General features: G+C 37.3%; 1 protein-coding gene across 3 annotated transcripts in view; it reads left to right on the forward strand.

Moving 5' to 3' along the window:
• EML6 (EMAP like 6) overlaps positions 1–15,985 on the forward strand; it is a 108,812-nt gene that overhangs the window by 19,939 nt on the left and 72,888 nt on the right. For all 3 annotated transcript variants that reach the window (XM_042811443.1, XM_042811452.1, XM_042811460.1), the window contains exons 2-4: positions 7,902–8,061; positions 13,296–13,394; positions 15,533–15,601. In XM_042811443.1, the coding sequence (XP_042667377.1) occupies positions 7,902–8,061; positions 13,296–13,394; positions 15,533–15,601 (328 nt within the window). The remainder of the gene's footprint in view (positions 1–7,901; positions 8,062–13,295; positions 13,395–15,532; positions 15,602–15,985) is intronic.

Here is a 15,985-nt window from a genome sequence, read left to right on the forward strand (position 1 = left end):
ACTTAACTTACAGATTTTATCAGATGTATAAATTGTATTTGCAATCAGATTGCTCAGAATGACCTAAAATTGTTAATACCAGATGAATGTGAAGTTTTAGCTAGTTTCTGTTGAGCAATAGGAAACTTAGAACAGTGTGTAGCTACTGTGCCACATATTGCTCATTGAATTAACCCAGTAGTCTTTGTTGCACCACAGACTGTATTTCTTTGCAGTGTTTTACTGTTCATTACAAAACATTCTCCACTGTCCATTTAACTATAATAAGCATTGAACAGGCAAAAGAAACAAAGACACCCCCACACAACAAAGTTTCATTTCAGACAGGTAAAAGCTATGTAGCTGTTTTGGCTGAACTGCACACACCTGTGCAGCTTTATCCAGCTCCTGACTGTCTAGCAACATCCCTACTTCTTTCAGCAGGGGCCAAGACCCTCTCTTTTTGGTATCTTTAGCTCTTTCTGAACAGGTATTCATAGTATTTTGTATATGAAAAAATCCAGTATTCTTATATTGATGTCACCAGGGTAGTTGTTTTCAGATATTTGCAGAATGCTGCAGTAATCAGTAGGAATGCAAATATAATCACACTCAAAATGGAAACTCCATGCATGTGAAAGCTGAAGTTGTACAACACTGTGTGTTTGACCTAGTGCAGTTAATAGGAAATAATGCATATTTTTCCCTGATCGCTTGTTCAAAAAAACACAATTCATGAGGACATCAACAGTAGTTTACCTTTCAATGTCCTTGAATGTGCTTTGGGTACATAAGGCTCATTCTGCTGACAGAAGCTTGGAGTTGCAAAGTATCTGAGAGTGAGTATATGTAAAATATATACGTTAGATAAAAACCACATCAACTTTGTGCTTCTGCAGCAATGTGTGCTGTAGAACTGTGCTGCAGTACCATTCCTTTTATTAGATCTGCCAAATCTTATTGCCTGTACACATGCATGGGTCTGCAAATCACAGCTGGTCTCAGTTAAAGTGCAGAACAATTAAGTCTAACAAAAATTACATTTTAGAGTTTTCTAAGAGTTTTTCTCATGTTTCTTTTCCCTTCTCTTGGATGAAATTCTAATCATTTGGTCAAAATTTAATCTTTTCATCTGGCCTGACTCTGTGAACCCACTGCAGCTCTGTGCTACAACTGCAGATTGCACATTCCTGTGATGTTGCTTTTGCCATTTTATGGGCCTGATCTGTCAAGACCTCTATTAAGCACTGAGCAGCCGAACAGACTACTGGAGTGTGATGGAATAACTCTGTAGACTTGAATATAACCACTGGCACAGAGAACCGTTAGCAATAATTCCCCAAGAACAAAGTGGAGTAATTCAGTGTGGCAGGAATGTCCATAACTTTGGAAGCTGCTGCAGCAGTTATATCCCACATTACTTCTAGAAAAAAACAAAAATAAAATCCTGTCAGAATGCCCCTTGTGTTTGCAGGACACTTTCAGTGGGCTTAGCATAACAGCCATTAATGTGCATGCTCTAGAGACCTTTACCAACGCCAGTTGAACTGCATGTCTACTCTATAAATGATCTTAATATAAAAAATCTTAGGCTCTGTTGGTGGCCAAGACCATTTCTGTATGCTAACACTGATTTTCAATCAGTCTGCATCAGCTTCATTCAGAACTGTAGGTGTTTGCTTCCTCTGACAACCAGATGGTTGCTGTCTGAGGCAGGCCCCCAGATTCAGAAGCTGCTGTTGGAAAAGTTAGCCTGCAATGACTTGATTGAGGTAGGAAGCCAGTGTAGAAGTATGAATAAATTCCAGAACAGCTAACTACATCACTCTGCTTCCCACACATCAAACATGAAAGGAGAAAGCAAGCATAGCAGTTAAGAACTTAGGCCTAAAAAAATAAAGTATTTGCCAGATGCTCTGAAATGAATATTACTTGGTGGTGTTTCTATGAACATTTATATTATTTCAGGTCAAATGTGTTCTGTACCTCAGCTGTTTGCTGTAAGTGAGCAGCAATATTTTGTATTCTTCAAAGGTATTATTGCAGCTTTATATTCATGTGTAAAAAGTCCCTTTGTTCTTCCCTCCTTCTGCTTCTCTTCTCCAGGCTCCCCCTTACTTCCTGCAGGTCACCACATTTTCTTCTACTTAACTGCTGGTATTCCATTGCTTCTTTTAATGAGAATTGATTTTGATTTATACTGTATTCAGGAATAGAGGTCAGGCTGCATCCTGTCTTATTTTTCTGATAATACTGATCTGTCTGTACAGCAAGTTACAGTCTTCTGTTTTGACCCTGCAGCTGAGCAGAGAAGCTCATTTTGTTCCATGAAATGAGAAATTCCTGAAAGACCATTTGTTTCCTTTGCTGACATGTGAAAGCAGCTCCATCCTTTGCACTATGTGAGCAGAAAAATGAAGCTGAAAAGATCCCTGGTCTTCAGACATGCCTGCTGGCCTGTCAGGATCTTGAACGTGTCACTTCATTCTGCACTGAGAGCTAGCAGTGCAGAGCAGAAGGAGGCAACCAAGAAGAAAATACCTAGTGGCACGTAATGGCCTATTTCAGGACAGGCTTGGAGCTTCTTGAAGCATTTTGATTTTTCTTTATTTCCTCAGAGATGTTTTTGTTACAGAGAAAAAGTCTTATGAAAAATGGTTGTGTTATTTATGTGTCTGCTATTCAAACATAGCACAGGCAGTGCCCTCAGTACCTCCCAACAACTTTGACCTAAATGCTCAGGATAAACTCACTATGTTCTCTGTATCTGTAAGCTGTAGGTTTTGTAGCAGATTTTGAGCCAGAAAGTATCAATTCCTTCATTTATTTCCAGAAGTAATTAATCATATACAATCAATATCAGTTTTGCTGGGGAATTTGATTTTAAATTTACCATACATTTCTCACCAAATCTTCACTACGTAGCATTGCATTAACATAAAGCTGCCAAACACTTTAAAGGTTTGTCTGAACATTAAAGTCATTCCAAATGTAAAACAGGGTAAGTTTCAAGTAGAGAATTATTTACAAGGGTCTAACTAGCTAGAGTAATTTTAGAATAGCATCAGATTTTCAGGCTTCTTTAATGTGCAATAAAACCTTAGCAGTGAGAATGGTTTGCATTGTCAAGAGATGGGTGACAAGACTCAACATCTTTCCAAGAGCAATTTTTGTATGTTAGGTGGGGGCCATTCCAGGAAGTAAATGTAGTTTGTATGGAAAGTGCATTTGGTTGATTGGTGTTAATCAAAGACTAGTTAATATGATGGTTCTAGAAAAGTTTCAGTTCATAAATAGTAAATACATTGAAAAAATTATACATCCGTAAGAATGAAGAGAAATGCGCAGCCTTTGGCTGCTTCAGTGAAAGAGTGTTTTGACAGCCTGGTGAGGTTTGTAATAGTAAATTAAGGATAGTGAACTTCAGATGTTTATCTTTTGTTTAAAGCATCCATTTCAACCTCAGTAAGCCTGTCAATGTATGTATTAAAGATAGCAGGAGCCACTTTCCTTTGGCAGTGTCAACTATCAATTTACTAATGCAAGTAAAGTTCTCTGAGCCAAAATCCATTTTTACTTTGATTGCCTTAGCTTTCTTGATATATTTCAGTATTTGGGATTATAGAAAATCTAGTTTTGAAGGGGCTTCCAGAAATCATCCAGTCCAGTCCTGACTTTCTCCTGAGAGCACAGGAGGTCAGGTTACCTTGGGTCCTGTCAAGCCAAGGAAGTCTTATATCATTTCCAGCGAGGGGAATCTTCCACTTTTCTAGGCAACCTACCTCTTCCCACGGTGAAGAACATTTTTCTTACGTCCAGACAGGATTTCCCATGAAGAAACTTGTGCTTCTTGCCCTTTGTCCTTTTACCATCTTTCTTTGTGACAAGCATACCTCCAACTTCTCTACAGCTACCTTTGAGGTGCTGGAAAACTATCAGATCCACCCTGAACCTCCTCTAATCTTTCTGAAGGACCTCGTCCTTGACCACCTTCAATTCCCCCATCCCCTTTTCTGTTCTTCCTAATCAGGCTTGGGGCACAGTGGTGGAAAGACTGGGGAAAATGGAGCTGGGGGTGTTGATCAGCACTCCTGTGAACATGAGCCAGCAGTGTGCCCAGGTGGCCAAGAAGGCCAATGACATCCCTGGAGGTGTTAAAGAAACACTTAGGTGTTGTACTGAGGGACATGGTTTAGTGGGGGAATATTGGTGGCGGATGAATGGTTGGACTGGTTGATCTTGAAGGACTTTTCCAACATTGGTGATTGTATGGTTCTGTGATTCTTCGTTTTGAGTCTGTAGTTCTTTGATTCCTTGGCTGTGTTCTTATTGAAGAACAAATATCTTTGCTGGTGGTTTGGGAATAATTTAAAGGCAAACACTTCAATTTAATATTCAAGGATGTTGAAGTAGTTTGCATTCTGTAAACTTTTCCACTTAGTTCAGTTTTAAACTTATATATATGCCTAGAAATCTAGAGGAACTGTAAAGAAAACAAACAAACAAAAATACAATATGGACAAGAATCAAATACTTGTGAAATTCTAAATTGTTATAAAAGCAAAAGAAAATCTTGGAGCAGAGTATGATTGCAACAGCGATTGCGGAGGTACTAAGAGCTTACCATCTGGCAAGGCCCTCAGTCCAGATGGATCCACTAATGACTTTTATAAAGCATTTCATCAGACTCTGCTGGAACACGACTGGCGTCTGTAATTATCCTAATTTAACAGGGTTCCAGCCTTCGATGCTAGATTCATAATCATTGGTCTTGGAAGTGAAGAAAATGTTCACTGAAATCTCTTATTAAGAAAAGCATGGATTAGGAAGAAGGTGTAATGTTAAAATGCTGCCTGGAGTTCTTGGTTCATCTTAAATGGATTGTTTGATTTTCATGTCTGTGAAGTGCCATGCACTTTTGTTGAAGACCTTCTCTGCAGATATCAGCACGCTTGTGGAATTCTCAGTTAGCTTTATGCTCCCACAAAAGCATTCAGCTGCTGGAAGGAGCAGACTGCCAGAAATCCCTTCACTTTTTTTTTTGCCTGCCCTGGAAGGAGGGGAACTTGCAATTCCCAAGCAATTGATCTCTGCTTCTTACCCTACACATGCAACTGCTCCTGTTACACTTCTCACAGACAGAAGGTTGAGAAGTGTGGGGAAGTGACTGCCACTACCAGCAAGCAGTGCCAACAGCAATAACTGCTACTTTTTCCCCTTCTGTTTTCCAGCCTAGCTAATTGTGTGGTGTGGAAGAACTGCAGATAAGGCAAGATAAATGTGAATTCCTTTTCATACAAACGTGGAAAATAGGGAGAACTTTTCTTGTGAAATTTCTGCTGCCCATCTGCCTAGATCTTGTTGGCTGTACCCTGTGCTGCGATCACTCTGCCTTACACTAATGAATCTCAAACAGCTATCTGCAGCCTTATTGCCTGTGGCTTGCAGAAAATTGCCTAGTTATAAGAGAAAGACTTTTCTGTTTCTAGCTGTTGTTCCTATTGGAAGGAAAAGGAAAGATTCCCCAGCAGTGTTGTTCTGTACCATAAATTGCTGTTGTTTGAAAACATAATCTAATCATATTTTTATCTTCCTTCAATAATAATATTTCAGTACTTTCCAGTGTAGTGATGTGATACCACAAATTGTTTAGATATAGGATCTTTGCTTAGAAAGGTTGAAGATACACACCTATATGCTGGAAGCAAAACAATGAAGTTTATACCCGTTTTTAGAGTGTGGAAGGGCAGAGAAGCCATGCCAGTTAGAGGTCTTCTGGTCTGGAGACAGGAAGCAATCCACTTGCAAACGGATTGAATAGTCACACATGCAGTTTTGCATTTTCATTGACAAACATGGCTGTCATGTATGAAGGTATTCAGAAAGTCACCAGGAATTGTTGTTGAATTTAAACTCCATTTCCTCACTCCGTAAGCCACCGTTCTGTCTGCCAAAAACAAACCCTTGGTTATCTAACAGCCAGACTGAACGTAGGCAGTTGTAGTGCATTATTGTAAAGGTTGTGAGCAGGAAATGAATGTCCTTAGTGGTTCTGAAAAATCAGGCTACTTCTTAGGTGCCAGAAACTGATACTTGGTCCTAACTTTAAATGTGCCATTAGTTGACTTCATCCATTGAAATGGATAAAGCAAATAACAGATATGTTCAGTATTTAGGTTGTAGGAAATACGTTGTTCATGCTTCCAGGAATGGAGATGCTGAACATGGGGAGATCTAGTATGTGAAAAGCAAATTGTACAGACCAATGGTAGATGTAATTAAGCTGCAATTGCGTTCTAGCAGTGAGATAGGTTGCTTCAATTAATCTTTTCCATCTGGTTTTTATGTTTTTATCACTGAAGAAGAGTAATCCAACTTAATTGTAAATGTCCCATCTTAAATATGGTGAAGTTACCCTTTATTTGCCTTATAGGTTTAGAATTAAGGTGACTAGCTGACACACAGCAAACTTTAGAATCCAAGCCTGAGAAGAAGGAAAAAATGAGCAAGCAGGAGAACCGAAAAAAAAAAGTTTCTATGGTGTGTTCTGCTGAACTTATTCTTCTTGCAAGTATTGTTCCTTAACATAAGAAAATTGTAATTTTTTTTTAACTTCCTTAATTTTTTTTAATGAATCCTTCTTAATAATTAGTATTATCTACTCCTGGGATATTAAAATATACTCAGATGCCATGAGCCATCTGTTGAGTGTCAGTTTATTAATAGGATACTTTTCCTTATTCCATCTGTAGCTCGCATATTTAGACATTATTCTAATTTGTTTCGTGGATAACAGTGTAAAACTGTCTTTGTATTCATGCTACCCTAGGGAGAGGATTTTTATTATTAACTTCCCCAGGCGAGATTTTCAAACTAGATCCTCTGGGCTTTGTCAAAGAGAATGCCTCAAGGAGTAAAGGACAGCTTGACAACAACTTGGAATCATTGCAAAGAGCACTTTTTGGTACCGTGTCAGCTACTGATAGCCTGCGTTGCTCTATTCTTAGTATGGGATAAAGTTTGCTCAATGATGGCCTTCTGTCTTTCTGTGTTGCCATGAAAATGTAAAAAATATGTTACAAGGAAAATACAGAATACATTTTTTTTTTTCCTAAATGGTGCTACTGCTTCGATCCAGAATATGTTTGACATCTAAGAGAAACGTCCCAACACAATATGGAAGTAAACATTAGAGTTCACACTTTGGCATGGAAGAGAAAGATACCATGGGCAGTCTGGTGGAGATTTCCATGTCTGAAGAGATGTGCACAGAGATGGTTTTTGATTCTGCATTAGAGTGGCTTGCAATAATGTGCCTCTGTACAGAGACTGCAGAAAGAAAAAAAGTTGAGAGGTCTGTGTTTAACAGTGTGTATAAGATAAAGTCAGTCAAAACAGTTGTACTATTGGAGTTATTGGAGTAAATCACTGGAAACCAGGGAATGATTTTTGAAACGTTAGCATTTGCTTGGATTTAGGAGAAGTCCTGTTTGTCGTGAAGGTTTTTATCGAGGTGCAATTTCTGATTGGCTGGCAGAGAAAAATGAGATAAACTAACAAAGAAGCTGTAAGTTTTGCCTTTCCCTGGGCAGCAGTGACTAAAAGCATATCTGAAAATACATGTAAATAAAAAGCCCATATAAAAATGTTGTGATTGTACTTTTCTTACATTTTCTAGTTAAAATATTATTACATGATAAGTTGTATTCTGCAATCACTGTGTCAGTCTCAAGCATTTTATCTTTTTTAGGCAGAAGGAAATAATGGGATACAGTAAGTTTTTATGGTGTTTGATAAGATCATTCCAATAAACCAAAAGGAGCTGTTTTTTTAAGAAAAATAAATTATTTTTTCAGTTTCACATTTGCATTTTTTGCTGTATTGAGACAATGTGTTGTAACTTAAACTGTGTTCTCTTTCAGCCTTGCAGTTCACCCGGATAAAACTTTAGTAGCTACAGGGCAGGTTGGAAAGGACCCTTACATTTGCATTTGGGATTCCTACCGTGTACAGACTGTTTCTGTCCTTAAGGATGCACATACACATGGAGTTGCCTGCTTAGCTTTTGATTCTGATGGCCAGGTTTGTATATCTTCTTTTTCAATGTTTTCAATTTAGTTTGACCTCTGAGCCCAAGAGACATCACTTTGAAATATTTCATCTGTACTGATAGGTGTATAGCTGTACTTAAACTACTATTATGATTAATTTTTTTTTAATGCAAGGACTGCAAATGTAGCTTTTTCAAAAACCAAAATGTCACCAAGAATTCAGTTCAAGTAGATGCATTAGTTACTGAACAAATGTCTATAAAAGAAACAGCCCTCCTTGGCTCAAATGTAATAGCTTCACTACATACTTATCACTTGCTGTTCAAGAGACCATTTCCTGGCAGAGTCATTGCAATCCTGCAGCTCTTTTGGCAGAGAAACTCCAGTAAGAGTCTCATTGGCTAAGGAGCACAGTCAGTTTAATAGAATAAAGGGGTTGGGACACAATATGTTATATGATTATGTGATGTTTTGAGGCAGGATTAAAACACAAGTAAGTGATGAGCTGTTCACGTCTAAACACATTGATTTTTTTCCCTGCAGGAGAACTAGTAAAAACATTGAATTGTAACTAAAAAGGGAGAAAAATAGATTAATTATGTGGATAAAACTGAGAAGTGTTTCATATTCAATTTTGTCCTTATCAGTCAAGTTTTCTGGTATAACACTGTGGTCATGTTTTATAGTTTGCTGCTAAAATTTTTTAGGACTAGTTAGAAAGTAAGCTGATTCCTGGATTCTTGCACAGATCTTCCTTGTTTGCTAGTGAATTGTATGACAGAAGGACAGATTTGCCTTAAAATGCTTTCCTTAAAATAAAGTCGTAGACAGTTAGCTGTCTGTAGAGCTTTACTATCATATGCCTGACTGCTCTGCGGCTGATCACAGAGTGGTTTTATTCCACTTTCTGAGATAAAAACCAGACATACAATGCCTAAAATTGTGTTCTCACATGAAACAAAAGTACTTTCTATTGTGCGTTGTGTATATTCAGTTTAAAGATCAGTGTGAGTTAAAGTACACTATCACAAGCAATTACCTGTAACACATATTCAGAAAGCTTTACTAGGCAGCACTGTGGCATGTATTTCTTTTTTAGAAATTGGAGGTAACTTTCTATTTTAAGCTTAGTTTTCAACTATCTCCTTCCATTTTTATTTTTTTAAAGTAAAACCATTTCCTCCGAAATCTCATGTGCCAACTCTAATTAAAGAAAAAGGTGTTCCTAGGAAATGTGCAGTAAAAAAATCAAATGAGAGCATCCCCAATTCACCAGGAGAAAATTTTGAATGATATAATAACCTTAACATTATTTTAATTCAGAAATAAGTATTCTTAAAATTTTCTCTTGTTTCTAACTTCATAAGAATGGTGGGTAAACCTTTAAACAGGTTTAAATCCCTGTTTAAGCACATGATAAGGATAAGCCCAGTCCATATGAGTTCAAGATGGAGACTCTTCTGAAGATGCTGCTTGTTGCCTAATGGTAATTAAAAACTGAACTTATTGGTGTGCTGACTTTGCAAAGCAGTGGCATTCTGTTTCTGGAAATGTTAGAGAAGTTGCAGATATTCTGGAATGAAGATTTGCACAGAATGCAGTTTATATCTGGAGAAGGACCAGTGCTGGAAAACATAAATGTGGATGATGCATCTTGGCTTTTACTGCTCTTTCTGGTTTACAAAAGAAGGTGCTGTGCTGAGCCAAAATTAAAGAGCTTTGACATAACTTTGAGTATGTGGAATTCAGAGCTGCTTCCACTTTATATAGTCAGCACAGTCACCTGAGGGAGGTGGCATCTTGTCACAAAACGGGCTTCATGTACATTGCTCATGTCTTTCCTTCAACTGCATACATTTCACTCATAGTGTCTATTTCTATCCTGGAAAGATTGATATTTTAGCCTCAACACAAACAAACAAAAATTCAATAGTAACATAACATACAGGTGCAAATAGTTGTATCCCTACATACTATTTTCTCAAATACCTGCTATTTTCCACTTTTAAAATAAGCATAGGCTGAGGAAAAGACCAGGTAATTCTGCTTCTCTGTGCTCAGTTCCCATAAAGACAACTCTGCTTCCTCCCACTCTGCTGCACACAGCTTCTGGTTCCGAGGGCAACCACTGTGTTGAGTGCTGCACAGCCCCAGTGTCAGAATTTAGTGTGGGTCCCAGAATGGTGACACTGCATTTATATTTTGATCGATGTAATTAGCTCTTCCTGTATCAGAAACTCTGGGGTATTTTCAAGCATTCAAATGAATTAATTCTGAAATATTACTCCCTGCTAGACTTACTCCCAGCTGGCGCTGCATGGAGACAGCTTAGGTGTCTCTGCAATGCTTCCCTGGCGTAATTAACCACAAACTGAGTAATGGAGTGTAGAAAGTATTATTTTCTGATATACAGAGGAGATCAACAAGCAGCTTGAATCAAGGATAGTTTATTTTATGTACTTTCAATAAGGACTTGAAATTTGAAAATGAATATATTTTAAGGAAATTTGCTGTTAACATTCTCTGTAATTAATGTTGCATTTTAAGAGTGCTGAAGGCAGTTAAATTCCAGCAGAGCAGTTGTTATTGAAAAATACATATTTTAGTTTGTGATTTTTCTGTACGACTGGGAGATGACATTTGTAGGAGGGAAGCTGCACATTGTTCAAACGTTTAATGAAGAGCTGTCAGTTTGCCTATGAATAAAAACTTACTCTGTTGAACCAGGAACTAACTAGAGTTTGAGAGCACCAACGTCTGCCCTTCACAGAATTACTTACAAGGCTGATGTCTTTTTTATTAAAGAATTTCCCTAATGCTATATATTTCAATTTCTGTTCCAGGTTGTTTTTTAAGGACCTCTTTTGTGGGCTTTCTTTAAAAAGAGTAAGGATGGCATGTGTGCATTTCTGAATTTGGCGTTAGGTTGCAGTAGGCTACTTTAGCCAGATCTTCTACATCTGTGTAGACTTAAAAATAATTGTTTAATTATGTGCATGAGATACTTGGCAGATTTTCTTCTGGTGATTCTGTGAATTCTCTGAGCAGGATGCTATCAAGTTCCATTCCAAAAGGAATACTAAAAGTAGAAGCATTTTAACTTAAAAGGAAATTCAGCATTTACCACTCTTGTGCCAGCAGGAGACCTTCCTCAATAGATCTAAAGGAAAAAAGAAAATATAAATCATTAGCTAACACACTCTAGAAATATCACTGCCCATCTACCCCACTAATGGTAATTTCTTGTCTGGGAGATGAAGTCTGATGTTGTTATAAGTCTGAAAGATACTGTAAGTACTGCCGTGGTTTCCATGGTGAAGAGAACAGTATAAAAAAGGCGAGAAAACGTTGGAATTAGTGATGGTTCCGTGAAAAAATATCTTGTGTTTTGATCAGTGCGTCCAGCCTCCTGGGTAGATGTAGATTACTCAAGAGCAAATAAAACATATGCCACAATAATAGTCCTTTCTCAAATACATAAATATTTTGATCTTGGTGATTGGCAGGAGTGTGTTTGTTCTTTCCCGTATTCTATTTTCCCTTCATTACCATTCAGTACCTACCTTTCCTGTTTCAAAGGCTCGGATGTGGGGAGATGCCAAACAGATTTTGGTGAAATATAGTACACTGAAATCTTTTCAGTGCTTGGTGTCCTACAGGTGCTTCTGCTAGATTTTATGCGTTATTCACTATGCAGAGTTCAGCTGTTACGTGAGGTTGCAATGTATGTTGTGTCAGTTCCCAAGCAACCAAATGTAAAAGGGATCTATTTCATTACTCCAAAATAAAAGAATTGTAACTATTATGAAGATAGCGCAGGGTGCATGTGTACCTACTGCCCTTAAGCCAGAGGCCTTTGGAAGTGGCTCACTTATTCAGTGGAAGATGTACACTGTGTTTTTGCTCTTGAAAATGGCATGAAAAGGCATGGAATACCTTGTCTGATTAATTTTGCTACGGACGGAAAACTGGAATGCTCTGTTTCTTTGTGAATATTGATTTCACTAAGCTCTATAGTAATTGGTAGTTTTATAGCAATTAGTATTTTTTTCTAACAAAGTATTTTAGAGGAATTTTTTGGTAAAATTGCTCTTGTCTTTGCTGGTTCAGTTCGCTAGTATTAACTCAGAAATTTCCAGACTTTAAACAATTTACCTGCTGCAAAGCCAAGCCAAAAATAACAGACATGTAATTGGAGGAAGCATTCAGTACAGAGATTCAGTTTGCAAGTCATCTTTAAGTAATTCTTCAAGGAAAAATCTGGTTCATGTCAAATCTGAAACATGAGTCCATTTGGATCAGATGATTCATCTGCTCATCTTCATCTTTGAGGCCAAAATAAGGTTTCATTTATTGCATGTTCGTGAAATGTAGGCTTTCTTGTAACAGAGCAAAATGCGTAGGAGCTTCAGTTGAACTCTTAAGTTTGTAGATAGGGCAATGAGAAGAATAAGGGACACAACAGAACGTTACCCAATTGTGTTGCCAAGCTAGGTGGCTGTTTGCCGTGAAAAGTGTCTCTCAGTCTCTTCCCACAGTGCAAGTTACCCAGGCATGTTCCCTTTACTAACATATATTGGACATATCTCTGTCCAACATATGTTATATCCTATCCTATCCTGTCCTGTCCTGTCCTGTCCTATCCTATCCTATCCTATCCTATCCATTTTATACAGTTGCAGTACATATGATATCAGTTTAGTCTTCAAGCTGTTATAGATCACAACAGTCTCTGCTCCATCAGTCTAAGATTGCTCACCTAATAAGAAACTCTGATGAAAATCGTGTAAAGTTATACACAGTTATAAAGTGAGCACAGTCACTGGGAGGTTATCTGATACATTGATTTATATAGAAGGCAGTTATTGAAAGTGTATCCAGTTCAGATTCTAAACCTCATCTAAATAAACATAATGAATAAACGTGTATTTGTGGATAGTGAGAACTTCTGTTTTCCATTTGTTTTTACTATCAGGTTAATAGATCAGAATGCCAGAGTGCAGTGCTTCTGATATGATCCTTACAGTCCTTCTGTAATTATATTTGAGACATCAGTAACCTGAAATTAAAACCTAACTCTGTAGAAAAGATTAAGCGTTTCAGTGCTTTCTCCAGCAAACAGATGATTAACACAATTATCTTGACGATGCCTTTAGCAATGTGGTTCAATCACAAGTCACATGTGGGAAGCTCTATTTGTTCAGTACAGTAAACTGATTTTTGAGTTGATTAACTGTTAACTAGATTACTATTGTTTTTCCTTAGCGTTTAGCTTCAGTGGGACTGGATGCCAAAAATACAGTGTGTATTTGGGACTGGAAGAGAGGAAAGCTACTGGCAACAGCTACGGGCCATTCAGACAGGGTAAGAGTATTAAAGAAATACTTTATTATTTATTATTTTTTGTTTATCAAAGGTTAACATAGAGGTAATGTTGTTCATTCTGTGTAGCTTTTGAAATACTGAACAAGGTATTTCTTTCTTCTCATTCTACCAAACAAAGCACAAAGCACTGTGTTAGCACATGATGTATTCTTGAGCTGGCTGGCTTGCCTGAGGAGGAAATACTTTGTAATTACACACTGATGAAGATGATTTATAGCCCTTTATATGAGATGTGAAATGCTAGCTCAGTGGACAAAGATAATGCTCTTTCCAAATGCATCAAAAAGACATTTTATCCTGAGGGGAAGAATATTATTCAGGATTACAAAATGTTTAAACAAGTTTAGCATCAGCAAAATAACTCCCCACCATGTAAGCATGCATGTGTTAAGTTTTGAAAATATTCTGACAGCTTTTTTCTTAAGTATATTATGAAATTATAAGAAGTTAGAATGCTTTCATATTGAAATGTTAGAAAGTTTTACTACTAATGGGGGAGTGTTCATGGTAAAATATATAGAAGCAGAGCAGCAGACTAAACCCTTTCTTCTAGTATATGTGTACATATAGTCCACCTGCATCTTATATATCATCTGGATAAACTATGGAATCATAGAAAGGTCTGTGTCTGAAGGGACCTTAAAACTCATCTAGTTCCAACCCCCTGCCATGGGCAGGAACACCTCACACTGGGCTGTATTGCTCAAATCCTCCTCCAGCCTGGCCTTAAACATTTCCAGGGATGGGGCATTCTCAACTTCTCTGTGTCAGTACCCCACCACCCTCAATCTGGTAGCTCATTTTTACTTAAAATATCCACACCACAGCAGAATCTTAGTCTTTATTCAAATTTCTTCTTTCAGAACTGATTCACTTCCCAGTTATGTCAGTGGAAGTTTTGCTACCATCTTGTGCTACCCACCTCACTAGGCACAAGATCAGGTTTTGAATTATTTGAAGACTCCAGGACAGGCAAGAAGTACTAAAATCTTTGTCTCCTTAGACTTTCACAACCAGAAAAAGCAGATTTTGCACTGAAGAAGGAATGGGAAAGAATATGTATCTATTACTGCCACAAATTATATTGGTTTAGTGTGCTGGAAACATACAGCACTTCTAAAATAAAATATCTTGTGTTTAACAAAATACAAAGTACTTGAACTACTGTAAGTGATGGTTTCTTAAAGAAGATAAATATTTTGTAGGATGGCAACGCTTTGTAGCATATAAAATGAATGATGGGTTTGCTTAGCATAGTAAGTTCCTGTAGGGTGCTGGAAGTTTTCAGAAGTAAACACACTTCTTGTACATGTACAGTGTTAAGATGTACTTGTTAACAGCTGAAGAGCTGGAAGTAGCAAAAAGACCCATTGTCTTTGGCTACAGACACAGGTTTCCTGCAGTAACTCATGATTGTGGTAACATCATTGGTTTTCAGCTTGGCCTTTGAGAAGCTGAATGCCAGAGACGAAAAGTGTAAAAACGGCATGCTGGTGAAAATCTGGGCTGAAGTAGAAACTTCTTATTTCCAAACTTCATGCAGTATTTTTCATCTGACATAATCTCATAGTTGTAGATTACTCTGTAATTTTTTTTCTGATAAGGAGAATAGGACCTGATGCTTAATTTTTTGATGCATATTGTTGTAAATTTAGCAATAATCAACATGATTAATGCAGTTTTATTTCTGTAGATTAATTCAAATGAATGATACCTCATTTTGTCACATGAAGTCTTTGTGATCAGCTTTAATTAACTACTGTACCTTTTACATAAAATAATAAGCAAAGATAAATGCACCATTCTTTCATCCTAAACTTAAGGAACATTGGCTCACCACGTGATTCCCATTTTATTTGTGATTGTTAGTGTTATTTATTCAAGAATATCTCAGCTGGAATAGATTCCTAGTTTGAAGGCAGGAAAGAGGTGTCTTGTCAGAGCTGGGTGAGATGACCATAATCTTTATACAAAGAGCTCCAGTTTTACCTAAATATTGTGCTTTGATTTTTAGCAGTACTTTACAATACTTATGCTTAAAAATTAGTAAAAGCAAACTGAGTCTAGATTCAATTACTGTATAATTTAAAATATCAGCTTACTGCATTTCTTAACAGATATTTGATATTTCCTGGGATCAGTATCAACCAAACAGAATTGTCAGCTGTGGAGTAAAACACATAAAGGTAAATATCTTTTGTTTGCTGTTATTTTTGTTTTTGAGTAAATAGCCATTGGGAAAGAAGTTTGTCCTGTGAAATGATGAGGCTTTCAATATAAGAGATTTTCCATTTTTCTTTTTTTAATCCGTCAACATTTCACCAAAATTTTTTGTTGGAAGCCAGTTTAGACATTAAGCGGATGCAAATTATCAAGTGAAGGTCACTTGGTGTAATTTTCATCACTATACACTTCTAATTTTGGGGTTTCCTTCTCCTTGTCTGTGATTTTTCTTCTGGAGTGTCACAAGTGGTCACTGGGCTGGCGTAGGAGTAACTAAGAAGTATGAATTGAATGGATTTCTGTCTGACCTATTGTGCTACCAGCAATTATAGTGATGCTGTAGAGAA

This window comes from Centrocercus urophasianus, unplaced genomic scaffold (assembly GCF_019232065.1).
Source record: "Centrocercus urophasianus isolate 14NV4802_14NV808 unplaced genomic scaffold, USGS_Curo_1.0 seq_10, whole genome shotgun sequence".
In the NCBI taxonomy this organism is placed as follows: domain Eukaryota; kingdom Metazoa; phylum Chordata; class Aves; order Galliformes; family Phasianidae; genus Centrocercus; species Centrocercus urophasianus.